Source organism: Oenanthe melanoleuca, chromosome 2 (assembly GCF_029582105.1).
Source record: "Oenanthe melanoleuca isolate GR-GAL-2019-014 chromosome 2, OMel1.0, whole genome shotgun sequence".
NCBI lineage: Eukaryota > Metazoa > Chordata > Aves > Passeriformes > Muscicapidae > Oenanthe > Oenanthe melanoleuca.
The window spans coordinates 33,602,788-33,630,640 of NC_079335.1; the positions used below are offsets into that span (position 1 = coordinate 33,602,788).

The 27,853-nt window shown below is 35.4% G+C and overlaps 1 protein-coding gene across 2 annotated transcripts in view; it reads right to left on the reverse strand.

Moving 5' to 3' along the window:
- C2H8orf34 (chromosome 2 C8orf34 homolog) overlaps positions 1-27,853 on the reverse strand; it is a 148,145-nt gene that overhangs the window by 98,749 nt on the left and 21,543 nt on the right. For both annotated transcript variants that reach the window (XM_056484324.1, XM_056484323.1), the window contains exons 2-5: positions 25,359-25,506; positions 24,288-24,419; positions 15,609-15,737; positions 1,577-1,605 (exon numbers count right to left, since the gene is read on the reverse strand). In XM_056484324.1, the coding sequence (XP_056340299.1) occupies positions 1,577-1,605; positions 15,609-15,737; positions 24,288-24,419; positions 25,359-25,506 (438 nt within the window). The remainder of the gene's footprint in view (positions 1-1,576; positions 1,606-15,608; positions 15,738-24,287; positions 24,420-25,358; positions 25,507-27,853) is intronic.

Here is a 27,853-nt window from a genome sequence, read left to right on the forward strand (position 1 = left end):
CTCATGGAGATAAAAACATCTCTTCTCTAAATCTATGCTGAAAGCCTGTTGAGAAGTACTGCACAAATTATGCAATGCTGAGGAATTTAATTGTTTGGGGTTTTATTCATTGTAGAAATAGCTTTTGACTTCAAAAACATTCAATCTATTAATTGAATGTATATAACTTAATTCCAAGTTTTATTTTAAAAAGCCTACCACCCTCCAGTTTCAAATTATAAAAAATAAAGTATATAGTGACAAAATAACCCTGACCTTTCACTCAAGATGGATCCTACGGAAATTTCCCAATTATGATCTCCATCTCAGTTTCACATCGAGTAACTAAATTTAAAAAACATTAATGTTTTAGAACAATAACATATCATAGTTAAAAAAAAAAAAAACAACCATAAATTATTTGCTAAAATATATATGTAAAAAATACGTGATACCAAGCTCTAACCCAACTTTTTTTTCCTCAATCAAAGAGTATATTATAGGGTTTTTTCAACAACAAGATATAACAAATAGAGTTCTTCATAAGTATTTTTAAAGGTCAGGGTTCTAATGGAAGGACTTTCTAATTGTATTTACCATCACTTCACAGCCCATTTATGGAAACAGTGGGAAGAATTAAGCCATAGTTTGGAAATGGCAGCCACAGATGCACTGGACTGCATGGTAACATTTATCAGTCTTACCTAACTGGCTTTCCTTGGAGAACGCAGTGAAAGTATTTTATATACACTAGTGTCAGAAGGATTTATGTCCTCATTTTACCAGCAGAAACAAAAGTTATTTAAAAAAAAAAAAGTTCCATATTAGGCATTATTCCTGTGTCTTATATACCTTTTGAACTCATTCTCCTGACAGGAATGGTGTCACACCAAGAACACAATGTTGCTTGGCACTAGAATCACACTGCTGCTCATTGCTGAGAATAGGGAAGAAAAACTGGTTCTGTTTCCATAAGTATTTAAATAAACTTAGCTTGATTACTCTTTCAATGTAGAATTTAATACACCTAGAATTAAAATTCACGTTAACTGTGTAAGGTATAAAAAATGGCCAGAACAGAAGAGACCATTTTTGCGTTCAGCAAGTTAAAGACTGATCTTTATGCCTTGTGCTTTCCTGAGTAAATCTGGGCAGTGAAAATAATTAGAAATAAAATATTAAAAAATATAAAATTTTAAAAAAATTTAAAAACATATAAAAATTAAAAATAAATATTCTCACAAATCACATCTAGGAATGCAGAAATCAATTTCATGAATAAAAGGTATTCAAGGCTAAATGTTTCCAAAAGTACACAAAGTAATCCAATAGACTATATTAAGCAAAGATGATGTCAAGATCAAAAGTATTAAGAGTCTCTTAAACTCAGTCACTTTTTTTTCCATACTTGACAGCCCATCCTTGGTCAAGATCTTAATGTATCCATACATACTGAACTTATCCACATAGCCTTCCATACCCAAACTTCCTCTGAACCCAACAGAACAGACACATGTATGCCAGGACAGCAGCATGTGCCTTATCATAGTCATCTGTCTCTTTGTATTGTTCATTAGACATCTTTTATCAGACTTACCTTATCGAGCTCATCAGAAATAGCAATGCCTGAAAACAAAACAGATTAAAAAAAATTTAGAAAAATACTTTCTATACATGTTTTTTACTATGATAAGTAAAAGTAAGGTTAAATCAGAAAACTATAAATACAATTCTCTGCATGCTGCTGTATCATACAACGTATCATATTTTGTTCATTTAGTGAAATTGCCTGGAAATAATACACTCTTCATTTTCCTCAGCTGCAATATTATCAAAATGACTTTTCAAAAACCTATGGAAATTAAAATGGCAGATGTGCCACCAAAGTAACAACAAATTTAAGCCTACTTCTATGTGCTTTCTAAAATTAAATCAGCAATATCAGATTTACCAATGGACACCTTATTATGCAAATCTCACCCTGACCAGGATGTGTAACACATTATGCTGCAATTACAGGGCAATATGGACATTTCTCTTCTCTCTTTTTTCACAATACAAAGTGGAAATGATCCTATAAAACCAGGCAGAACTTCAGAGAATAAAGTCAAATTTCTCAATAGAATGCAAAATGTTTCCTAAATCCTCTGACCAAGAACTTGTATATTTGTTCATCTTTTCTGCAGATGCCTGCCCAAGGCTTTCCTATGCTTGCTTCCATCATGTCATGTTTCAATTATTTCTATTCTGTAGCATGTCAAATATGCAGACTTGGTCTGCATAAATAAATTTTTAATTTATTACAAACATCAGTATATCACAAGGGGTGCTTAAGTCATTATACATATAATGCTACCACGTTGAAAATTCTGATAGATTGGAAGCAAGCTTTTCCTAGATTCTTATAAGATTTTATAAGCAACATTTCTAGATTAGAACTTCAAAAACCAAGAAAATCTTTTCCTGGTGGTGAAAATAAGTGAAGTACCCACATGTAGGAAGAATACATACTTGAAATTTGTTTTTTAACTCATATCATGTTATCAAGACACCTTCTTTGATGAAATGCAAGAGATGATACTGCAAAATATGTATTATCACCTGAGTAGAGTTACTCTTCAAAAATCACACTAAAGAGTACAGCAGTATAAACTAATATGTAAACATATACATATATAAATCTATACTATTTGGTATACCACACCTACATGAATTCTTTGGGTTTTTTTACTGTGTTTTTCATCATTAACTCTATTAATTCTCAGTTTGATGAATTCCTTACAGCAATCTTTGGTTTTAAAGGAGCAAAGTGCTAAGAGCACTGCAATTATAATTTAAAGACCTCACCAGCACATAAGAAATATTACAGGAGTAAAATAAATATTTACAGTAATTCAATTGTACTAAAATTGATTAAATTTAAAAATATCCATTTTGACTAATCCTTCTATCCCTCCCTACAATTAACCAGCTTTTAATAACTTCAGACTATTATTCAGCTCAGACACACCACCAATGCTTATGCAATATAATAACCAGGTTGCATCAACCAGACTTTAAGATGTTATGAATTTCTTCAACCCCAAATGGTCATCTTCTAGAGAGAAGATAATTGTACTCTTGAAGGTAGCCAAAACCAATGCAAGTTTCTTTTCACCTCCTCTTTGGAAACCTGGCTACCATCCACCAGCTCTCCATCACATGGATGCATTTTGTATAAACAAGGTCAATCCACTCTACAACTACTTTACAACTAAACTACTTTTTCTCAGCTATTTCCCATAATGCTAATATAGTTAATTTGGTTTTGATGCTGGCTTCTTTCCCCATATTGAATATTGGTACCCTTTTCTTCTGCTTTCACATATCCCCATGAATGGGTATTTGTAACTTGGGAGTGGACAGAAGGGCAATTTTATCATGTGTTGATTTACCCCTTAAAAATATATAAAAAAGAAAATATAAAAGGCAATCCTGTCATTTCCAAATACCTGTTCCAAAAAATGCTAAACGTTTTTCATACCAAATTGCGTATGTTGCCTATCAAAGATCAGAACTAAAAGTACAACATAGTCAATGGAAAAAACAGTAGGCACTACTATGTCTCACTCAAAAAGTTCTACTAACTTCTCTGATTAAACTACATATAAGACATAAAATTTTAAAACATCCATAATCAAAATGAGTGTGTTTTCAGTAAAATGCTTTGTGCAAGTCCTATTGCTCCCTAGAACTTACTCTAAATTTAGAGAAGAAACTAAAATAAGTAATTGAATGGACCAGAATGCTTCAAATTTCTTTACTAAATTGGAAACACTAACACGGCACTAAAATGAACTGTATTTTTTAGACAAGCATACAGAGAATTAGCAGCTTTTGAGGACATGTTGCCAAAATAAAATTTTACAAATTTAGAAATCTTTGACCTTTGCAATCACAGCATTAAACGTGCAAACTCTTTTTAATTTAGCTCTCTCTCTCTAATGTGGCATCAAGGGGAAAGCAAAAGGATTCTGGGGAAGAAACTTTTTAAGGAGCATGTTACAGCAATCTTAGCACGGTGATTCCTCTGGAGGTGGTATTTACCATATCAGTCACACAGAGCTTTTTGTTATGTCTTGAGCCCCATTCACATTAACAGTACTCTTTTAGTCACTGGTAACACAACTCCATTAGCAGAGACTAGAACAAATAACCCCAAAAACCTCTGGATGTAAAAGCTGTAATTTCATTCCAAGACACTACTGCACCACACTTGGTGTGTGCCCAGCTCTTAACAATTTTCTTTGCAGCTGCCAAACTCACAGAATGTCTTGGCTGACTTTGAAAGGAGAGGGATTTACACCCTGTGTGCAGTAGACAGAAAATCCCAACAGTGACATCATTTCCTGGGTGCAGATGTCAGGTGGAGTAATATATACTCCAGTTTTCACAAAGTACCTCCTCAAAAAATTAAAACTCTTGGATATTCACTATAACATTGAAAAAAAAACCCAAAAAACAACTGAAGAAGCCTTAATCCCAAGTCCTGAGAACAAAACTAGAGACAGTCACAATTATTATACAGGAGTATTTAGGATTTCTGTTAATTACTTAACCCTTAGCAGACTCATGACTTGTTAGCAGTCAAATAGGTTACTATGAGTTACTTCATTTTCAAGTAATACACTGACAATTTAAAATAGTTGAATTTCTATAAAGAAGTGATAACAATGGTTGCTATCTCTGGTTCATGTAATTGCTCATGTAAACAATAAATGCAGCATCCAAACATCAGCATTTTTCAAAAAGAAAACCCTTTTGTCACCCTCTGCACTTTCTATAATTGTTTTCATTTACCTTTTATATATTCTAAAGAGGAAAATGGCATTATAAAATCACAGAATACTAGAAGCAAAGTGAAAACCCATTCCATGAAACTACTAAATTGAAACAACTTGCAGTTTTAAGCAAAACATTCACAGGCATAGCCAAAATGTCCACACACTAACAACTTTTAAGCTGTCAATTTAGTCACTTCTTCAGACTGTAATCTTTTCCATCAAAACTTAATCCTAATCACATAAAATCTCTTGACACCAGAAAAACTGACACATCTAGTTTATTCAACCTTAAACTCTATGGCTTTGTTAGAATAAAAGTTACTATGAGCAACTATTTCTGACTTTCCCCAGCTTAGAGCACTTAAAGCCTGACTCTGCATGATGATGAATATAGAGAATGGAAGCTTTAAAGCAGCATCATCATTGCCCTGCTGCAAGACACCAAGCAACAGATAAGAAGGGGGCTGTTAAAACTGCTCTACTGCCTTTTTTGGGAGAGGTCTTCTCATGTCAAAGGCAAATCCTCCAGAAATAAAGGATGCTTCACCTTTTCTCTTATAGAAGCTGTTTCTCACAGACAACGTTTGCCATAGTTTTATATCATAAATGTGATTGACAACTATACAACAGACCAACCACTCTTACTAACCATTCCAGCTACAGGGGTGAGAAGTTTGCTTCCCACCATCAGCTGAGGTTCATGGACAAGGTTTAACGTGGTAATTATTTAGGTAGTTAGCTGCCAATTTCATGTCTTTAAAAAAAAAAACCTCCCTTTTACAAGTAATTACTGAAATTTGATCAGGCATCACAAGTATCCAGCCCACTCAGCTGTCTGGTGAATTACACAGTCAAATTCAGGGCACTTGTTTCTACTTTAGGATGTAACAACCCTCTGTGCTTTTAGGGTGCTGAACAATAAAATAATTGGTATGAACACGTTTCCACAGTCCTTCAGAAATGCTCCACAGCCACAACCAGTGCCATCTCTGATCAACAACAAATCTGCAGAGGGGCTATTAATGCTAGTAAAGCCTCTCTCAACTGGAACACTCATTCTGTCACTAGCTTGGATTTTGAAGAGGACTAGAAGAACAATGTACTGTCTGATTGCAAGAAAGATTTGGCATGCTATGATAATATGAAATATATCTAACAATGTAATAACAATGTAATTTATTAATATTTATTATAGTTTAATTACTATTATTATATCTACTTTAAGCAGATTATCTATAAAGCGTATCTCAAGCTGTATTAGCAATTCACCTTACAGATTTTTTGTATTTAAAGTAATAAATCAGTTGTTTGATATGCCTCTTAAAATCAGCATGGATTATTAAAACCATTCTTTATATGGCTATCTTAGATTTCTCTTCCCAGTCTTCTATCCCTATGACAATCTGCAGCAGCACAATGGTAAGTGTGGAGAAACAAAGATGTAGATCAATACAGAGTTACAGCATCTTCTTTGATGTAAAAACCACCTCTCCAAACATTTTTATATTATTTATTATTAAAATTATATTTTAATAAAATAAAATCCTTCTGAGTCTACAATGAGTATCTTCCACAGTACAGGTTTTCTGCTTAGGACATTCTGCTTCATTCCTAGCTTACCAAGAAATGAACTTCATTTTTGAAGAAAACTGAACACTGTTAACAATTCCATGAGTCTTTAAGATGCCTAGCTTTTGCATATGCACTTCTAAGCAGAAGAATTTTATTTATTCAATACCTAATGTCTCCACTCAGTGATATTATTTCTCTTTGAAAAGAGATTTTTAGACTCTGATGTTCTCAATTCAACAGCATAAAATTAATTTTCAAAACAAAAGACACCACACCAGTTCAGGTCCTTTTGAAAAAGAGCAACTGATGTCACCTACATGAACTTGAGGAGGGCATTTGACACCGTCCCATACAACATCCTTGTCTCTAATCTGGAGCCACATGGCTTTAATAGGTGGATTATTCAGAGGCTTATTGCTGGATGGCCACACTCCAAAGGACTGTGGTCAGCAGCTCAGTGTCAAAGTGGAAACCAGTGGTGACTAGCATTCCTCAGGGGATGGTATTGAAATGGGTACTGCTTATTATCTTTATTAGTAACATGGACAGTGGGGTCAAGTGCATCCTCAGCCCATTTGCTGATGACACTAAGCTGTGTGGTGCAGCTGACATGCTGAAGGAAGGGATGCTATCCAGTGGGACCCTGGCAGGCCGGAGATGCGGGGCAGCTTTGCCAGCTCATGGAAGTTCAACAGGGCCAAATGCAAGGTCTTACACCTGGGAGAGAGCACTTCCAAGCACAAGTACAGGCTGGACAGAGAATGGATTGAGAGCAGCCCTGGGTAGAAGGACTTCTGAGTGTTGGTAAACAAGAAGCTTGACATTACTCTGCAATGAACACTGCAGCCCAGAAAACCAACCAAACCCTGGGCTGCATCAAAAGCAGGGACCAGCAGGTCAAGGGAATGATTCTTTGTCTCTACTCCACTCTTGTGAGACCCTGCCTGGACTGTGCCCAGCTCTGGAGCCCCCCAAAAAAGAAGGGCATGGACCTGCTGAAGTAAGTCCAGAGGAGGATCATGAAAGTGCTCAGAGGGCTGGAGCAGCTCCACTATGAAGACAGCCTGAGAGCGTTGGGCTTGTTCAGCCTGGACAATAAAAGGATCTGGGGAGATCTTATAGTGCCTTCCAGTACCTAAAAAGGGACTAAAAAAAGCTGTAGAAGTACTTTTTACAAGAGCATATAGTGATAGGACAAGGCATTAACAGCTTCAAACTAAAAGAGGCTATGTTTAGATTCGATAATAGGAAGAAATTCTTTATTGTGAGGGTGGTGAAACGCTGGAACAGGTTGCCCAGAGAAGTTGTGGATATCCCATCCCTGGAAATGTTCCCAGGTTATGTGTGGCCTGGAGCAAATTGATCTGTGAAAGGTGTCCCAGGCTCATGGAAAGGGGTAGAACTAAACAATCTTTAAGGTCCCTTCCAACTCAAACCATCCTATGACTCTATGAAATGACAAGGCATAAAATGTCTTACTGCTGCATTATTCCTGATCAGCTTTACAGCAGCTTAAAATCTGGCAATATTTTCATATGCTATACACATCCAAAATTACAGATCTGGTGTTCTAGTAAGAATGAAAGTTTTGTAACTTCAGAGACATCTACCACTTTTGCTTTTATCTGTGGTCTCTAAATAATTACAGGAAGAAATAACACAAAATAAAAATTTGTTGAGGGGCTTTTTTAAGATTTGCGTTTTTCTAAAGGCACAATGTACACCTGAGAAGACTTGTGTGTACCCAATAATAAGAAAAGAAGGTGCTACTTCTTTAATGCATGCCAGACTACCATTATTTAACTCAATACTGAAGGAAATATTTATGCATTTTCCTAAACATCCAGAAGATGGCCACACAGCTCCCAGTAGCCAGTTTTCCTACCTGCCAAACAAAGCTTTCTGGATTTGACACATGGCTTTTGATATTCAAAGTTTAGACATACTAAGACAACCTCAATGCAACTCTGACTAACTTCACAAAATTCATTCTCAGGATCAGTCCAGGCCAGGGAACTTCTGGATGGCTGGACTGTCAACCTCATAGTGCATATCACAGATTCTGTAACAAACTCCAGGACAGAAACAGCATTCTTATTCTACCATCGTTAATCCTGCAGCTTTGAGCATAAATACAAAAATACTGTATCAACTCTCCAGCAGCTCACTGCCCCAATGCATCTTCCAACTCCAAATCCTCAGGGGAAGCTTAAGTTCTTCTTACTGGTGGGACAGGCCATCTTAGATATACTTGCATCTCCCATGGCAAAACCTTGAGCCACACTGCAGCAGGCAGCACTCTACAGTCCTGTCCTGTATGAACTATTTATGAACCTGTATGAACTATTTATTAAAAACGAGGAAAACTGCTATTTCACACCATTCTTGGATTATAAAGGACATTAAAAGGTTGCTCTGGTTGCACCAAACTAAGCATTCCTCCTCCAGAAATCTAAACAAAAACCGAAAAATCTCACTCGTTTCTGTGTAGGAATTTTAAAATATGTTTGTTGTTGACTATCTTAATAGATATTCTTATAATATTGCTTTACCTACAGAGAGACATTTTACCACTTTCAAAATTAGACGTATTTCCTCCAGTGGTAACTCAGATTTTCTGTGACAGCGTGTTGAAATGAAACCTCAAGAGTTTTTACTGATGAGGGGCACATGTCCTCATATTATTAAGCAACTTTAAACTTTTTGAAGTGGTATCCACAAGTATAACATTCCTCCCAACACTTGGCCATATTAAAACAAGAGTAACTGCCATCTTCAAGGCACCACACATCAACATAAGAGCACAATATACATCTTATAGCTACTATCTAGAAACTCCTCCTCACATCAGCTTTAAAAAAGATTTTAAAAATTAATTTCTAGCAAAATAATCTCTGCTTTAGACTTGCAGAATTTCTATATCCAAATTTCTGAGTGGCTCCAATGGAGAATACAGGTTATTGGATTAGGTTTAGTGACTAATGAATTATGCAAACACAGAGAAATAAAATGCAAAGTACCAAACAAATATTATGTCCCAGAAATTCTCCTAGGCCAAGGTCCTCTCAGAAGAGAATAATCAAAAACTGCAGAACTCTTCAGAGTAAAGTGTATACTGCAATAGGTAGGTTAGATAGGTAGCCCACAGCATGCAGTAGCCAAGGACAGAGTCATAGCTCACATTTTGCTGCCCCACAAATTCCAACCCACTTGTACTAAGAACTAGAAAGTTCCATATCGAAGATGACAGTCACACAACTCCCAGTTCTGCAATAGTATTAGAGAAACTTTTAGCAAGCCAAATACTAAAGAAAAGGACTAGGTAACTCCAAAAGAGACTCTAGTCCTAAAATTTAGGGGAGGTTGGATCAGAATGGCAAATACCTTCACAAAGCTGATTAAAACATCTGCAGGAAAAAGATACTTTTAACTAAAGTAGCAGTGATCTCCTGGCCATAAAAGCCCCATTTTATAATTGAAGAGTAATATTTATGCCCATATTGCTCCTCTTTCAATCTCAGAAAATATTTTGTATTATTACTCATACATCATACTAAAAGCAAGCGGATTTTATGAGCAACGGCAGTATCAGATAACAGCTGTAGTACTGAGATAAAATTATCTTCCTTAAAGGTTTGATTGAGCTTATCTAAAAATGTTGATCTCAAAATAAATCACAAGCATTGATCTCACACAAGAATAACATGAATTTAAAGTTCAGACTGAAGAGAAGAAGGAAAAAATTCTCTACATGATGACTAGTCTTGTAGTTCAGTTAGCAGAACACATTTAGGGCTAGATGATCAACTAATAACAGGAAAGTCATCTTTATAGACTCTACATCAATTTCAGATCAACTACATACCATTGAAAAAAAATATTAACATGTTATGTCCTAAAACAATGCCCCTTATAAGGCAATTGACTAGTTATGTGTCAAAAAGTCTAGTTATGTGTCCTGAGGATGTGCATTCACAGTTACACCACCATGATCACCACCATCAGAAATGTCTGGCTTCAATTAATCTTAGTGGTATTCAACTGAAGGTCATTGTCCATGACTGGAATGTAAATCATTAATAGTTTCCTACAGTGTAGAAGCTTCTAAATGAAATACCATTCTAATGTGTTTGTCAGAGACTACTAAATACATTCAAGTAGTTCATGATGTATATATAAATCTTCTCACATCCCACACACTCGCAGGTTCATCCACAAAACTGAGGATATGATTTTAGCAGTTTGTTAACATATTGTGATTTTGTTTAGAACTTGTTCTACCCTCCTAGTTATGAGATTTTTACTCTTGCTGCTTATCTTCTTCCCTGTAAAATATAAACAGAACATACACTTTTACTATTTTACTACTTTATATTTTTTTAGAGAGATAAGATCATGCTTGCCTTTCTTAACATAACTATAAACAACACCAAATGATTCTAACATAATGGTAAATAACTATTGGAGATGCTCTGGAGGGACTTGGAGATCTTTCATTCTTGAAGGTATTGAAGAGCCTCGATACCTAGCTCTAGGTCAGCCTGCTTGAGCAGTAAGGATGGACCAGATGCCTTCTAGATGTCCTTTCCAACATTATTCAGAATTCTTTGAATTCAGAATCACAGAATTCTGTGATTCCATAATTTATTATGATTTCTAGTAGTATCTTCTACTAGATGGAAAACCATGTTTTTCTCATTTACTTATTGTTTACTGATTACTCCCCTTCCAAATTAGTGAAACAAAAGAGGATTTTTCTCCTTTTGGTTATACATAGATACCACCATTTCTGGGATTCCTTGAAATTGACTTGGATTCATTATTGAATAGATTTGGTTAATGTTAACTTATTAGCATTTTTTTACCTCACAATGTTAAATTTATCATGCTTTAAATTCAGTTATTTCTTCCCGTCTGATCTGAAGTGTACACCTGGCCTAAACAAGAATTCAAACACAAACAAAATGTCAGTTATCTTCACTGAAAGGCTATTTGTGATTATGAAAGAGTACCTATCTCATAGCAGAAGATTTTTTTTCATCAAATGCAGTTACCAGCACCTTCAATATGCACATATTTTGAATATACACACTAATCCTTAACTGTTCATACAGAAGATGCAAGTTGTTCCTCAAGTATGCAGACTTCACACCTAATTGTAGCATGATCTCTTTGATTTAGTCCTCAATTTTCCCCTACTCTCATAATTCACTGTTTTTCAAACCTTGTTATCTATTTTTCCATCCTCAGGAAATGAGGGAAAGACAAAAGCATATTCATTAGCAAGATCCTTAGCTATGCATACAGATTTTAATTCTGTTTAAAGGCAAACAGGCCAGAAAGTGAAATACAAGAACATACATCTGAAACAGGATGGAGCTCTTCTTCCTTAATGTCAGCACAGGAAGAAGGATGACAGCAATAAAGGCAGGAGACCTTGTAAGAAAAGAAAATTAAACATGCACAAGGGAAATGCAGTATATTCCTGTAAGTTGCTTTATAAACCAAATGTTCCCTAAATATATGACTTGATAGTTCCAAATCCAGTTCAGTGACATACAGCTGATTGAAGGAGCAAACATAATCCAGCTCTCCCCTGTGGGTAAGCCTCCAAAAAATGGTATACTTAAATCAGCAAGCTCCACCACACTTGGATGATAATTACAACAATAATCTTCTCCAGACTCTCAAAACTCCTCAGATACTTTAACCTCTGAGTGTGAAGTCACTTGTTGGTTTCTTGGGCCTACTAAAGCACAGAATTATTCACTCTTGATGGCAGTTGGGAGAAAGGATCCAAATAAAAACAAGTTCAGTTTTAATCACTAAAATTGAATATAGAAGAGATCAGACATCTAAGTGCCCAAGCCTCACCTTCCAAATCTTACAGGCAGCTCTAATTTTGTATGAAGAGCACAAGTTTGTCTCAAAGCAGGTATCTAGACTGCTTATCAAATGAAGCAGTAGAAACTAGAATTTAATTCACAGGCTATGTCAACTGCCTAACAGGCAACAAAGTCATGGAAACTTGCTAAAAGATCCAAAACTTATCTTTAAAATGTAAACAAATTCCAGGACTTGATGGAAAATTCATTTAACTTCAAACACTTCATTTCATGTGTCACTCTTTGCTGCTAAAATACTGAAGGAAAAAAGAGAGGTTGCTGTAAAAAGCCATTAATAGTACATTTTTATCATTTGTGTACTCAGCTATTGAGCCCAGTGTATGTCCCACACCACTTCAAAATAAGATTAATATCAAATGCAGCATTAAATTCATGGAATGCTGGTAGAAACAAAAGCATTAACTAGGCAGTCTGAAACAAGAATCAGGAGAGGTAGACATGGGATCTTGTTATGGCTTTTTTAAAACTGACCACATGGGATGCTTGTTTGGGTACAGCAAAGAATGAGTTTCATGCACCTTATATTTTAAAGACCTAAACCTTCTATTCATTGAAGCCTCCTTAAGATATTTCCTATCTGCAAACTACATTCTATCTCTGTAAGAACAATAAAACTAATTTGTTTTCAAAATTTTACCTTTTTCTATTTATAAAATTTTCACATTTTTAATTTTGATTTTTTTAATATCATGCTGAAATATAAAAAATAATAGCAAAGATTTTTTATTTCTTGAAACAAAAATAAGAAGTACAAAACGTGGAAACAAGGACATACAGCTTGGAATTAATCTGATGCAAGTGTTTAAGTGATACCAACAAGAAAAAGAGGTTAAAGTGCAGAACACCTAAAAAAGAATATAAAAGGCCATAAGAAAAGATACTATAAATATATAGAAAATGAGAACAAATTAATATACAGAACTATTATATCAAAGAGAAGGAAAGCATATAAGAGATGATGTAAAGAATTCCCAGTGTCCAATACTTTCCCTGCTTCAGTCTTTACCAAAAAATAAAAAAATCAACTGCAGCCAGATGCTTAACAGTAGTGGTTTTAAGAGGAAAAACTGCAAGCCAGACAAGGGAAGCTGAAAGATATGCTGGTGATTTAGACACATTCAAGTTAGCAGACTCTTGTGAAATTCACTGTAGAGCATTTAACTAACTGAAGAAATCTCTAATCCATTAGCAACTGTCTTTCAGGAACAGAAAGGACAGAAAAGGGCAAATACATATGTTTGAAAAAGAAAAAGGGAAGATGTGGGGAACTACAAACCACCAAGTCTAAATCAGACAACAGCAAGAATCATAGACAAAAGTGTTAAATAAATAATGTATCAACATCTAATGGAATAGAAAGGCGATAAGAACGAGCTGACATGAATTTATCAAGAATGAATCACATCAAATTAGTCTAATTGCATTCTCAACTGGGAAAGTTGCCTAGTGGGTAAGAAGAAGAAGTAGATGCAAAATACAAGACTGTTTACGATCCTAAATGTTACTTCAGTAAAAAAAGTTTGGGAATTAAATCTGCGTGAAAACACTGCAAGGTAGAAAAAACATCTGGTGGGAAGAAAAACACTTACTGAGTAGCTTTCAAAGGCTGGTTGTCAGATCTGAAATGGGATCATGAAGAGGTCTGACAATATTTCCATTAATGATCTGGGTGAAGAAATAGAGAGCACATTCATGAAAGTGAACTCATTATCAGGCTGAGAGTGATTTAAAGCACTCTAGGGTATGAGATTCAAATTCTGTATTATCTCGAGAAACCACCAGAAAGCATCAAGTACTAGCAAGAAACAGTGAAGAATGTTTCATTTGTGAAATAACTATTAAAAACAGGCTCCAACAATGGTGACCAGGTACATTTTCCCAGTCCAAGTGTAGGACTAGAAGAGCTGCAGAGTTTTACACTCCAGTTAGAAAACTGTGGGGCAAGGAGATGCACAGAATACTGCAAAATCTATTCTAGGTATAAGGAAGTGTAAGTATAGTTCTGTGTAGAGACAGAGATGTAGGATTAAAGAAAGGATTTAGGCATTGATTATTGAACTCTCACATATGATTGGTTTGTGTCTCAAAAGAGTGGATAAATACCCCTTTCTGAAATCCAAAATATTGTTTCTGTATCTTTGCATAGCTTGGCTACAAGTCTCTGAAGGAGAAAAGCTTGAAAACGACACTCAGATCCATCACAGTCAGGGAATAGTGAGGCTGCAAATCAGATGCTGACCAGAGCCGATTTAGCTCCTTACAGGCAGAAATTTTTATTTTTAATTTACTAGAAAAGTATTTCAAAAAAGCTCTGTAACTATACTACTATACTAGAAGTATGAAAATTTCTCAGAATATAATTGTAGTGATCAGCCTAAAACATTTTGGGAGAGTGTGACTTGGGAAAACCAGTTTTGGGTATTGGCGCAATTTGGAAAAATGCTGAATCTCAAAATTTCTTGCAAAACAAATCTTCCCTTCCTCATTCAGCTCTGTCTCTGACCTCTCTACCTGTAAATTCTCCACTGAATCAGGAACTGCCAGGGATAAAATTTACTGAGAGAAGAAATAAACGTTTCTCACAAAAGTATCTCCCAGACCATGCCACACCGAGTTTTCATGTAGCATAACAAAGAGTACTTGTGATAACTTCATACTATAAAAACTGTTAGCAGTATTTGCTCCCATAAATGTATTTCAGAATCCTCTTCTGCAGGAAAGAAAGCAAAAGAAAAAAAAAAGAGCAGCTATTCCTGTTCATCTCCAGTAAGCCTCTAAGACATCAATTATACAAGTATTTAAGGGACAATACATGGGGTTTATTATGAAATAAGAGTATTTCATGTTTCTGATGCTTTAAAATATTTTAATTTCTTTTGAGAACTAGAAGGTCAAACAAATCAAGGATACAAAACAGCCAAATGTTTTCCAATAACGGGTCTGAACTCCATCAATAAGGTTAAAGTTTTACAAAGATTAATCCCATTTAACTACCACAAAAAAGAGCAATCTCCCAGCTGCATATTCCCATCATTTTCATTAAACCAGCCTCTTGTGTTGATCTCTTTATGAGCTAATTCAGCTCAATAAACGGGTAGAAAACTAATGTTAAAAAAAAATAAAAAATGGTGCAGGGGTAGTAGTTTCAGTTTCCAGGAGAGCTGCTGAAGTATCTCAAACAATCTGCAAACCTTATCGATAGGAATATAACTGCTCATGTCAATGACCTTGGTCTTCATTGAATAGAAGACTACCTTCCTGATAGATACTTCCAAATTACAATTCAGGCTGAATGGTTACATTAAAAAACTCAAATCAATCAACTTACTGCGAGACAGATTCTCAAGGGCTTTTCCAAGCTTTTTGCTCTCTTGAAGAATATGATTTAGTTCATCAAAATCATGGTTCTCCGGTTTTGTCTTCCAATCCCACTTAGGATGCTCTATTGACCTTGGCACTAAATATACACAGATATATAAATGAAGTTTAGATGTGGCAGTTCAGACTCCTACAGTAGAAAAAAATCTGCACAGTGAGTTTACAAGCTCAAGTATGTTGGGTGGAAATTGCTTAACTATCCTTTTATTTTAACTGCTGGAAATATTTTCTTTGGTCAATGCAAAGTAAAAGCATCTAAGAACAAATGCATACCTGAATTATTCTTGCAATTGAATTAATTGTTAAACAAGATAATTAACATTATTAATTGAAAATATTAAAACTAATGCAATAAAAAAATGTATTTAAACTATTGCACGATGGCATTTCATTCACAACAAAATAGAATTGTGTGGCCTAGGGGTCAATAAGAAAAAGAATTCAAAACAAAAATGAGTGACTGGTACTTTTAGCTTTGCTAGTTATTTTACTAAGAAGGAAAACAATATTTTAGATACAGCTTTTAAAACAACCTTTTTCTTTTTCAAAAATCATAAAGTGTAGATAACACAGTTCATAAAAAAGCAGTAAAGCAAAGTAAGTCCTTATCATTCATGTTACAGCCTCCAATCTTCATTTCACTACTTAAACAAACTCAGCCTTTGGGAAGCACAGACCTGAGCTTACAATCTGTTGCTCATTATCTATTACCAAAGCCTTTAATTTTAAAATGACAGTATCTCAACTGCTGAGCTAAGTTTACCTAAAACGAAAAGAAGCGTCTGAGATATGTAGGATGCACAATGAAAGTAACTTCTTTGAACAACATGAACATTTTGAGCAATCTGTAGAAATGAAAACAAATACAATGCTGTTTCTAGAACTTCAGCTTAAAATGTTCTTTTTGCCAGTGTTCAGAAGTAAGTGAGCTGCTGCTTTTGCCACAAAATTCAACTGTTGGGCTGTCTCCATTGGAGACAGCAATAGTATGCTACTGTGAAGATGATGATGTCCAGTCCACCTTTTCACCAGAAAGGACTAGTTGAATTTTTACCAACCATGATTTACCACTTGCTGACCATTCACTTAAAAACCACTTCAAAGAAAAGCCTAAAATATCCAATATATCCTGGCCAGCGTCAAAATTTTTGTTTACTATTTTGACAACTGTCAAGTAATCTATACTTACAAACATCAATTTCACTACATGCTAAGAAGACAACTTACAGACTCCTACAGATTGTGCTAAAAAGGTGGTTTCATGATAATTTGGAAATTCAGAGTGCTTTTATGATGGTATGGGGAAAACATGCTCAGGCATCAAGTCTGGTAGCTATTACAAAATGTGTTAAATAACTTGGTATTGAAATCTGCCTTAATGCTGACTTCCCTCTGTGTGAACATACAATCTGCTCCACTTTGGATCAACTTCAGCTTTCCTTTGTGGATGTAAGTCAATAGTCATCTTTTCCAGGTAAAGAAATGGGACAAAGTTAGGTTGAAGTCGTTCTTTCACAAATAACATGATTGTACCTCCTGTAGACATAAACCAACTCATCTTCAGAACAGACATCTATACAGAGTCTGACAACACAGAGTATATCCTCATCTGTAACACCCACTCAGGAACCTGGCTATTAGAGAACTTAATATATTAGACTGAAATTACAGACATTCCCAAAGACAGAAGGTAAAAGAGACATTAAAAAATACCTACGGAGATAAGTATAGAAGGAAAGGGACACAAGAATCCTCAATAAGGAGAAGGAAAGAGGGAAGCAAGTGAGAGTGTCACAGTCTTGTTCTGCTCTGTGCTCAAAAAAGGCAAGTAATGTATTTCCTTCTCAGGACAATGGAAATAATGAGATAAAATGGTTCCCAGCAAATACATACAGGCTTTAAGGTATTAAATTATGAGTAGTCTCTACTCAGATGAGAAGCTTGTAATGTTTGTTGATACTTATAAATTTCAAATGCTATTTTATAATTCCCTGGTTTAAGAACTGCTAAGTCAATTAAAAGCTATATAAATTCTAGTGTAACAAAAACTGACTCCATTCAGACTGTAGCATATACAAATTAAACAGCACAGCTTCAGCATTTCTCATCCTTTTTTTTTCTTATTTACAGAAAACAAAATATTCCACCTAGCATTTTTTCACAACTATTACTAACTGGAAATATAAATTTCTAATAAACTATTAAGGAAATTCTAAAAAGAGTCCTCTCTATTTTTACCGACCTCTGTTTTACACTAAGATCACATGCTCCTTTTGAGGCCTTTTGGAGTCATCTTACCAACATCCTTCTGTATGCCAACACTATATTCTAGAGCATCACTCACTAGCAGTATGACAGACTTTTCTTTCTGTCTTTATACTGAACTTGCCACCAAAAAAAAATCCACACCCTCACACCACCAGAATGCAAACAAACAACAATTTAATATATAACAATATAAAAAGATGACCAAATGTTGGAGCTTCCAGGTTGGAGAAAATTTCCACAAGCTAGAATTTGATTCCATGTCAGTTTGAAACAAAACACATTTTTCAAAATAAAAAAGGATTTTTGAGAAACCATACTTTTGAAGCAAATTTTGTCATGGAACAGAAGCTGGATGAAACAAATGTAAGATTTACTTGACAGCTGTGGAGCTTCCAGGATCAACAACTGCCAAGTATATGGATCAATTCACATCAGGAAAAAATAAAGTCTCAAGAGTCTTGTTCTTGAAAAGTAAAGACACTTGCTCAAGACAGTGACCTGGTTGCTAATTTCAGAGAAATGTCTCAACACAGTAAGCTTGGACTGCAGCTCACTAGACAGATAATGGGAAATGAGCCAAAATCATGGTGGAAATTTGCTTTGCATGCTGGTGTACAGTCAGCTGTGTTTTACTGTACCATTCTGTACTTCAGTGAAAAGATACTAAAATAGATATATTGTAATGAATTATTTCTGTGTTTCAATACAATTTGTTTCAATGTTTCAATACAATGATTTGGCTCATTCTGAGGAATCAAAACAGAGGGGGAAGTTAAACAGAATTAGAAATGACTGAAATTTTTATTACTTCTAGAGAAGACACAGTTCTTCCTACTTACCTAGTCTTTCAAGTAATGAATGGATACTAAAACAATACATATTTACTGGCATCATGTGGAATGTGTTTTTTCTTTCATTTTCTTCTTGCTGACAGATTTTTTCAAAATATAAACTTGTATCTTCTCAGCTGTAGGATCAACAAGCACTGTAATTTTCAAATGAATAGCTTCATTGGAAGCATCCAGGACTGTACAAACACCATATGACCCTTCTTAGGAATCTTTTCAAATACATGATCCTCCTCTGTATGCATGAAGTCCATCATTAATCATTTATGTGCATGTGTCACTACACACTTAGCAAAATCCTTTCACTATACTCTGACCTTCACCTTTCATTACACTCACTCATTCCACAAAATCATACCAGTAATTTCAAATCTCTTACCACATTACCCACCTCAACATCATTTCTGTTATTTGGTAGATTTATTATAGCATTATATACTATATAACACTTCCTCTTGAAATAATATGCCTACAATTCAGAAGATTTTTATTGCATCTACATTGTAGCATTTGTATTGAAAGATGTAGTTTACTCTATAGAGCTGAGATTTCATCATCTAATCTGAGGAGACTGAACAAACACACCTGTCAGTATTTCTGATTTTCTGGTGGTGTGCCCTGGCTATAAATGCACATTAGATTCATTCATAATTGTGTTATGAATTCTGCCACAAATCAGCACACCTTTATTATCTACTGGATGATGGTACAAGATCAGTACTGTTTTATCTACCCATACAAGTCTTTTCAATGCATGATCTGCAGTCAGAATCAGACCAGTTGCTCATTAAATCCAACATTTCATTAATGTGTGACCATCTTACATTTCAAAAAACAAAAATATGTATAATATAATCGAGCATAAAATTACTCATGCATTTAAATCCTGTAATAGAATTCAGATTTGAGTTCTTTGATAACAAATCCAAACTGGTTTACATAGTATCTGCATAAAAGGCTAAAAGAAGGATGGCTTACAGTCCTAGACTGACTGAGAGCAACAAGAAGCATGCAACATTGTACATGCATATGGGATGTGGTGAGAATGCTGAACTGAAGCAGCATGAAAGGATCATCTGTGATCTGATTTAATATGGAGGTGGTGAAGAGATCAACCAGTAGCTAGCTGGGAAACAAAATGTCTGTTTTACAACCTAGTTCGAAACCTCCAGAATGTGATCATTTAAACATTTCATTAATATACACACAAACACCCCTAGCTCCAGGCTTCTTCCTTCCAGACAATAGCAACAGCTTCTGCTTAACTCTGGTTTTGCACACACCAAACAAGTGGTCAGGTGGCTCAGACATTAACACTTGTTTGTGCATTTCAGGTGCACCTGAGACCATAACAGGCAGGAGGGAGTGGAGGTATCCTTCTAGTAAAAAAGTTGAAAGCGTAAGGAAGAGACATTTGTGCAGGAATAGCATGCACACTGCAGTCAACATCATTCTCCTAAAGGAAAAAAAAATTTCCTAATTAAATAAATCAAATACCCTTATGTTCCCAAAGATTCCTATGAAGTAACAGTTCTGAATAAATGTACAAGTTCTGTATAATTTGAAGTAGACAGTCACAAGACAAAAAACTCTGACCTAGAACATAATAGAGATGATAGATTCCATTAAATTTTGGGTTTGTTTTGGCAATCTGGGGGAGATGCTTTTTAGATTCTTCATGTGGGTATTTGTTCTTTTCTTTTAAACACAAATCTGAGAGTAAATCTTTAAGTCTCAACTGGTCCAAAACTCTCTGTTTCTCAGATGAGTCCTTACTACCTCTTTGGAGATGCTTTGGGAGAAAAGAAAGTCCAAGAGGTAGATGCTGAAGACACAAAACAAGTAATACGGTGTGCACATTTGGACAGAATTCCTTCTAAACACGCTTGCTAATCTGTGTAGTTGAAGGGGTACATGGTACCCTCTGATTCTGGCATAAACCAGAAAGAAAGAAATGTCAAAAGAACATTTAGAATATTAATCCATAGATATACTGATTATATCTACATATATAGATTAATATAAGAATATTAATCTATTTGGCAGAAAATAAGAGAAGCAAGATATGGTAAAAAGGCACATGTCTGAAATCAACTTCTCTGATTTCAACGTAGTTCAAATACACAAAGTATTTTCAAGAAGTTGCAGACAACTAACTACAGGTGTAAGTAATGAAAACAACAGGATTAATTAAGGTTTAAATAAATCAGTGTTATGGGAAAAAATGGAAGTGCATAAACAGCAAAGCATGGAAGCAGAGGATAATTAGGCTGGAAAGGACCTCTGGAAGTCTTCTAGCCCAACCTGGTGCCCTAGACTGGTCCGCTAAGAGCAGGTTACTCAGACTACTCAGTTCAGTTTCAAATATACCCTGTGGTGATTCCACAACCTCTCTGGACAGCCTGTTGCAGTGTTTCACTACCCTTGCAGTATAATTTTTGTTTCCTCTTGTCCTTTCACTAAGCACTCTTGAGAAGACATATCTAACTATGCCTTCTCATCCATCCTCACACTAGTTGATGGTAATAATGAAATCTTCCCTGAGCTTTCATCTCTTCAGTATGACCAAACCAATTTCTTTCACTTTTTCTTGTCCATCACATTCTCCAACCCTGTTATCATCCTGGTGGACCTCCACAGGACTTGCTCCAGTACACCACTGTTTTTCACAAGGTACTCCAGATGCCACCTCAAACTCTTGCTACTGCAGCCTGGTATGCAGGTCACCTTCAGCAGTGCATGAGCACACAGCCACAGCGGCTTCGTATTCTAAGTCCTTGTCCATCATCCCACATCTTTTTCTGCAAAGCTACTTTCTAGATACACATACCCCAGTTTACATTATTGCTCAGGGTTATTCCATCCAAGATGGAGGATTTTGAATTGCCTGTGTTGAACTCCAAGAGGTTTCTCTCAGTCCATTCTCTGGACCTATCCCTCTGAATAGCACTCCTACTATGCAGAATACCAACCACTTTTCACAATCTGGTGTCACCTACAAACCTAAGAGAAATTCTATCTCATCATCCAAGGCATTAGGAAATTCTTTTAAATGGCATCAATTTCAGTACCAGTCCCTTGAGCATGCCATTAAAGATAGACTTTCCAACTGGACTTTGTACTGCTAGTCATAATCTCTTGAATCCACCAGTCAAGTCAACTTTCCATACATCATCTTGTCCACTTATTGAGTCCATATCTTACCAACTGAGTTATAAGGATACTACAGGAAAATGACAAAGGTTTTGCTAAAGTCATGGTATGAAACATCCATTGCTCTTTCTTTGGTTACAGGGCCAATCATTTCACCAAAGAGGGCAACTGTGTTGATCTGATCAGATATGTGTGGTCTCATAAATCCACGCTTGATGTTCCAAACCACATTTTCCTCCTTGTGGCTAGGAACACCTTCCAGGAAAGTTTGCTCAATAATCCTTGCAGAAAGTGAGGTTAGACTGATCAGACTGCCCTTCCTTAAAATAAATGAGATATTTGCATTTTTCTAATCATTAGGAACATCCCACAATCATTATGACCTCTCAATGATGACAGAATGGCCTTGCAATGATATTGGTCTCCTCTTTCAGCACACTTAGAATCAATCTCATATAGTACCAGGTATTTATAAATGTCCAGCTGCACTAAGCACACTCTAATTCTACCTCCTTTGTAGGCAAAGCTGCACTCCCACACACTGATTCTAGACTTGAATAGCTTGAGAGTGAGTCTCACCAGCTGAAGAGTATTATTAAGTGCCCTTCAGCCCACAAGGACAGATCCTTGACCCCAGTTGTCTTATGGATGTATAAAATATTTCCTTGCTTGACATGAGACCTGATAGTTTAGAATGCCCAGCCTCCTCTTTATCTCTCTAATGGGGCAACCTAAGAACCAACAAGCACAGAACTTGCAGTAGGTACACATTTGAGGGGAGTGATGTGATGTCACCCCTCTATCTGGGATAAAGACAGAGAACTTGAGATCTTTAGCAGTAGGCATGAAAATTATTTGATGCATACCACAGAGCCTGAAAAGCAAGCACAGGGCAGAAGGAGGGAACACAGCATGATGACAGGAACAGCTCACAATACCTTTTGGCCACTGATTCTAACAATGGATCTCCATAAATTGCTGTTATCCAGCAAATCTGTTAAATTAGACACAGATTGAGTGACTATGAGCATTTATTTGAATATCTTTATTTCTTCTTGAAAATAAATTAAAATTCATATGCTTCTTTTACACAGACTTAAAAATTCATGTGCCCATTGAGAGGTACAGTGGAACTGGTGATCAAATTTGAGTGTTTTTGAAGCAGGGAATGTGCTTCATGAAGAAGAAACAGAGACAAATGCTCCATTTCTAGAAAAAAAAAATCCTGACAAAATTCTGTACAATGGGACACAGCTATTTTTAACAGCTTTTTTTTTACTTGTGGCAGTTATTTATTCTCAGTAAAGAATTCTTCATAACCATACAAGACTATTAATCACTCAAAAGTATTTCTATTGCATAAATTTATCATGATTTACTTTACCCATTGTGTGTAGTATTTTGACTTAGTGAGGTCACTGGGCAATTTTCCTTTGACTCCTTTGAAGTCTAGACTTTCCCATCCTGCTTTTAGAGGAAAAACAACAAATCTTCTAATGCAGCATACTACATCTCTGTTCTCACCTGATACACCTAGTCATACTCAGAGTTATAAAGATTTGGCTATTACAAAAATATCAAAAATCTACAAGAGTCAACAGAACAAAATATAATTTTTCAGTTTACTTTGGAGAAAAATCTTGTACAAACAATTCCCTGGATATGTAACTATATTTATATATATGGATATTGTAGATATATTTATTTGTGAAAAAACCCCAAAATTAAGAATCAAGCTTAAAACATTAGATTTCTCCAATACCCAGTACATAGGAATCATATTTCATTAAGGCTTGTTGTCGTCATTTTCACTAATTTTTTACAGATAGTTGACAATATTCTCTTCAGCCACTCTATTTCTACTCTGCCTTTTCTTTCAGTGTGCATTTAGATTCCTTCAGCAACTCTCAGAACAGAACACCTTTTCTGCTGACACTACTTCCATACCTTGAACTGTATCTGTTCATAATTCATAGTTTTAAATTGCCTGACACACACAGAAAATAAATCTATTAAGACCAATATCAACAGAATAGATTTTCATGAGCAAAATGACAATGAAAACTAAAACATCAAACCATAACCTGTATCCAAACACAAAATAGTGCACAACACCCAGATATTAATCTGTTTTTAATCAATCTATCCAGAATTCCTTTCTACCTACAGATGGCAACATAGGGCATTATAAAATATTCATAATTCAAGCGAGCTTAAGGCTAGAATCAAACTCTTCTAACATATATATAGACATTTCATCTGCTCACAGTTTGTTTTCCATTTTAAACCTTATTCAAACAAAAAACATAGTATAGGTTAGAAAGTATGCACAAATGATTAACGTAGTGAAGCTTTCTTACATGACTTGGACTCTGGTGATGGTGGAGAAATGTTGGACACAGCGAGGTCGCTCTTTGACTTTTTAGGCTTTTTTGCATTTACCTGCCAAGGTTTATCATAATTTCTAAAATCTCTTCTTGTTCCTTTATTTTCTGTCAAAAGAAACAAATTAGATAATCATAACATTTGTAGGGTCATTTTTTCAGAGACTTAACAAATAATTAATCAAAAAAACCAAAGGTGTATCAATCCAAATTAAAGATAGCTCTTTTTTTTCCTCCTATTTCTGATTTCTTTTATATTTAATAAATTTATTTCACTTTTTAAATATCAAAACCTAGAAATTAATATGTTTTTCTTTTTAAAAGTCTATTTTTTGCTGTGAAGAAGTCCTTAATGTCCATGTTAAGTCCATGTTTTACTGGTTATGTTAAAACTGTGTATTTGATATAAACAGTTGACTTGTTAGTAAATTAACACTTTGGCTATCAGGAAATATTTAAGCTCTATAGTCTGAAACAGATAATTAGCCAATTTTTAAACACAAAACTAATATTGTAACAGCAGCTTGTACCAGAATTTGAAAACCAAGACTTCTACTTTACAATCAGAGCAGATATTATTTCAGAATATTCTTTTAATACTTCTGAAGATTTACAGCCATAAATTACTCACACTGGAGTTATAAAGCATAGCATCTCCTCATTAAGGGCTGGGATGATAGGTATATAAAAATATGTCATATTAAAGAAAATACCTCAATAGAGGTTAATCCCAGGCACTAATACACCACAGGAGGGAAAAAGAAAACAAAGAAAGAGGAAAGCAAGGGAACCTCTCATTGAGACTGGGACTGTTTGCATTCTGCAGCTCTGATCCATACTCACATGATATATACATAGGCTGAGCTGACAGATGGCAATGTATGTTAAATTCAGTATCTGATGGACAAACAGGATTTATTCTGCATGCTCAAAAGCACAGAGCAGTACCTGTTAAGTAGGTGCATGTGCATCCAGGAAATCATGGACATAAGTGTGGGAAGATTATACTGGAGACCAGCCCTTTCCAGCCCACAAAACATAACCTACCTGATGTTTCACTCTCTGCCCAGAGGGCAGCAGAGCCAGACAATGTCCTCTGAAGCTGACCACGGTTTCCCTGCTTGGACTGAAGATGATCAATTAGAAATGGGATTGGCTGGTCAGGTGTCTCCGTTATCAGCTTGGTCATCAACTCCTTTAAAAAATCAAACGAAAACAAAAAAATCAGTGATATATTGCACCTAAACTAATCCTGTATTTACCAAAAAAAATGAGCATTTATGAAGGAAAGGTTTGTTTTCAAATTTGAAGAGAACAGCTGGAACACTGAACTCCTCAAACTTCTACTAGCTTTGTCCTATGACTTGCTCATATCTGAAGTGTTTTCAGCCTACACAGTCTCTCATCCACTGGAACACAGGTTAAAAAAGCCAGTCCTTGCTACCAGTTCAAATTTACCCCAAACAGTAATACTGTCTATTTAACCACTTAGAACCAGCACCTCTTCAGAGTGGAAAGTAACTTTTCTCTGACCAGTACGTCCAAATTTCTTCTCACTGGAAACCAGAGTGCCAGGAAAGTTTGCGAATTTTTCATCTCATCCAGACATAGAACAATTGTCTGGTTCAAATATTTATTCATATCTGGGAACCAAGGTCTGATCAAACAGGTAGGCAGTTTTTAAAGCAAGTCCTCATAAATACTATAGTATAGAAATAAACAAATATTTTATTCCACTGTTGCAGACATGCCAATGTCAACAGGAAAGCATCTTCTATGCCAGGCATTGGTACTATCCAACTGCTGTTCTGCATCTCGGCTGTGCAGGGCTGCAGAAAAAGAAACACTCTCCACTCTTGCTGCTGGGGTTCTTTCTGGCTTCCTAGGCATAAAACACATTAGGAATCCAGAAAGAAGCTGTGGCTTTGTTCTGTGCATGTGCTCTGAGAGGAAATGAATGACTCAGGGCAGGTGGGCTGACCCTGAAACCCATGTGGCTCTACAGGGGATCTGTGGCTGATGCTGCAAAATGAAAAAGCTCCACAGAAATAAAAATATTACACGAATTTACAACAAAATGAGAACAAAATAAAAATAAACAAATAAATAAACAAAATTAAACTTAAAAAAAACCCCAAAAAACTAAGTTAAGTTATTCAGAACATATATCCTCTCTTCACCTACCCCCCAAGCATAAACCTTAACACAATTTACACACACTTAAGTCTATCCCCACTTCATCTGTTCCACACACTTTCATTTCATAAAAAAAATTTCAAATGCTAGTAGTTACTTAGCATTACCATCAATTGGGAAAAGATACTTCAGAGGAAGTATACCAAATAGCAGCAAACACGAATAACTGCACACAGGATTAATAAGGCACAGCAAGTTCTCTTTGTACACAAAAAGGAGAAAATCTGCCAACTCTCATGTCTTGTGAAGACAATCTTCTGTGATGTCATTTTTGATACTTATCCACAGTGAAATTAAAAACCCTGGGTGTCTTTGGTTTTGAACTGTTACTCCACAGGGAGAAATTAAGCTACTTACTAATCTTAGAATTGTTGAAGCTATGGAGTGTAACTTCATCTAGACTGCCTCTTACCAAGGTAGGAGAAACCCTCTGATATACATCTTACAAGAAAAATTCAGAAATTGGAGTAATTCATATTTTAGTTGCTTGGCAACACTAACAGCAAACCTTTATTCTTTCCCCTGCAAAAATGTAGAATTAGTGACAATGGAAAGCTGTAATCTAGTGCTTTTAATGGACCACAATAGCTGTAGTAATTCCACTGCAGAAGATTCTATTACCAAAGGAAAAGTACCAATCTGTTACATCTAACTTGCAATTTAAATAATTTCTCAGAATCATCGTTTGAAAATTATTTTTGTCTTAAATTAGTAATACATTGCAATCTTAACATAGTACTGAAAAAGGTAATAAAGAAAAATGACAAATTTTACAATGCCTACATATCATTGCAAGACAAATGCTCCTTGATTGTTGCCATAACTAACTTGCTTGTAGCACAAAGAAATGGTCTTCAAAAAGAAATGCATCTAATAAAATAAAACTGATAACAGGATTCCTTACCTTTTCTGAGATGTAGCAAAAATAGATCTAAAGATCAAGGTGACGTGAAATTAGATTTTATTAAAAAGGACCACTTTTCACACCTACTGCTATATTGATAAGAAGACCTGAGTGATATAGAGAATATAGATTATTCTCTGTGCTGTCCCAGAGAATAATCAGCACTATTCTGAGACAGCAGTTAGAAAATTTTGAAGAACTGTAGATAAAGGCTACTTTTGTCTGGAATAATGAATGTGTTGCACCAATCACATAGACCTAAAGTAAAAAAAGAAAAAAATATATAACATTGTTGAAATCCTCATAAACTTAAAGAGTGCAAAGTTCAGGAAAAAAAAAAAAAACTTATTTGTGTAATAAGCCCAAAACTAACTTGCCTCAAGCACTCTCAGAAATTCACATTAAAAGTAAATTCAAGTTAAAATGAACACAAAGGCAACTC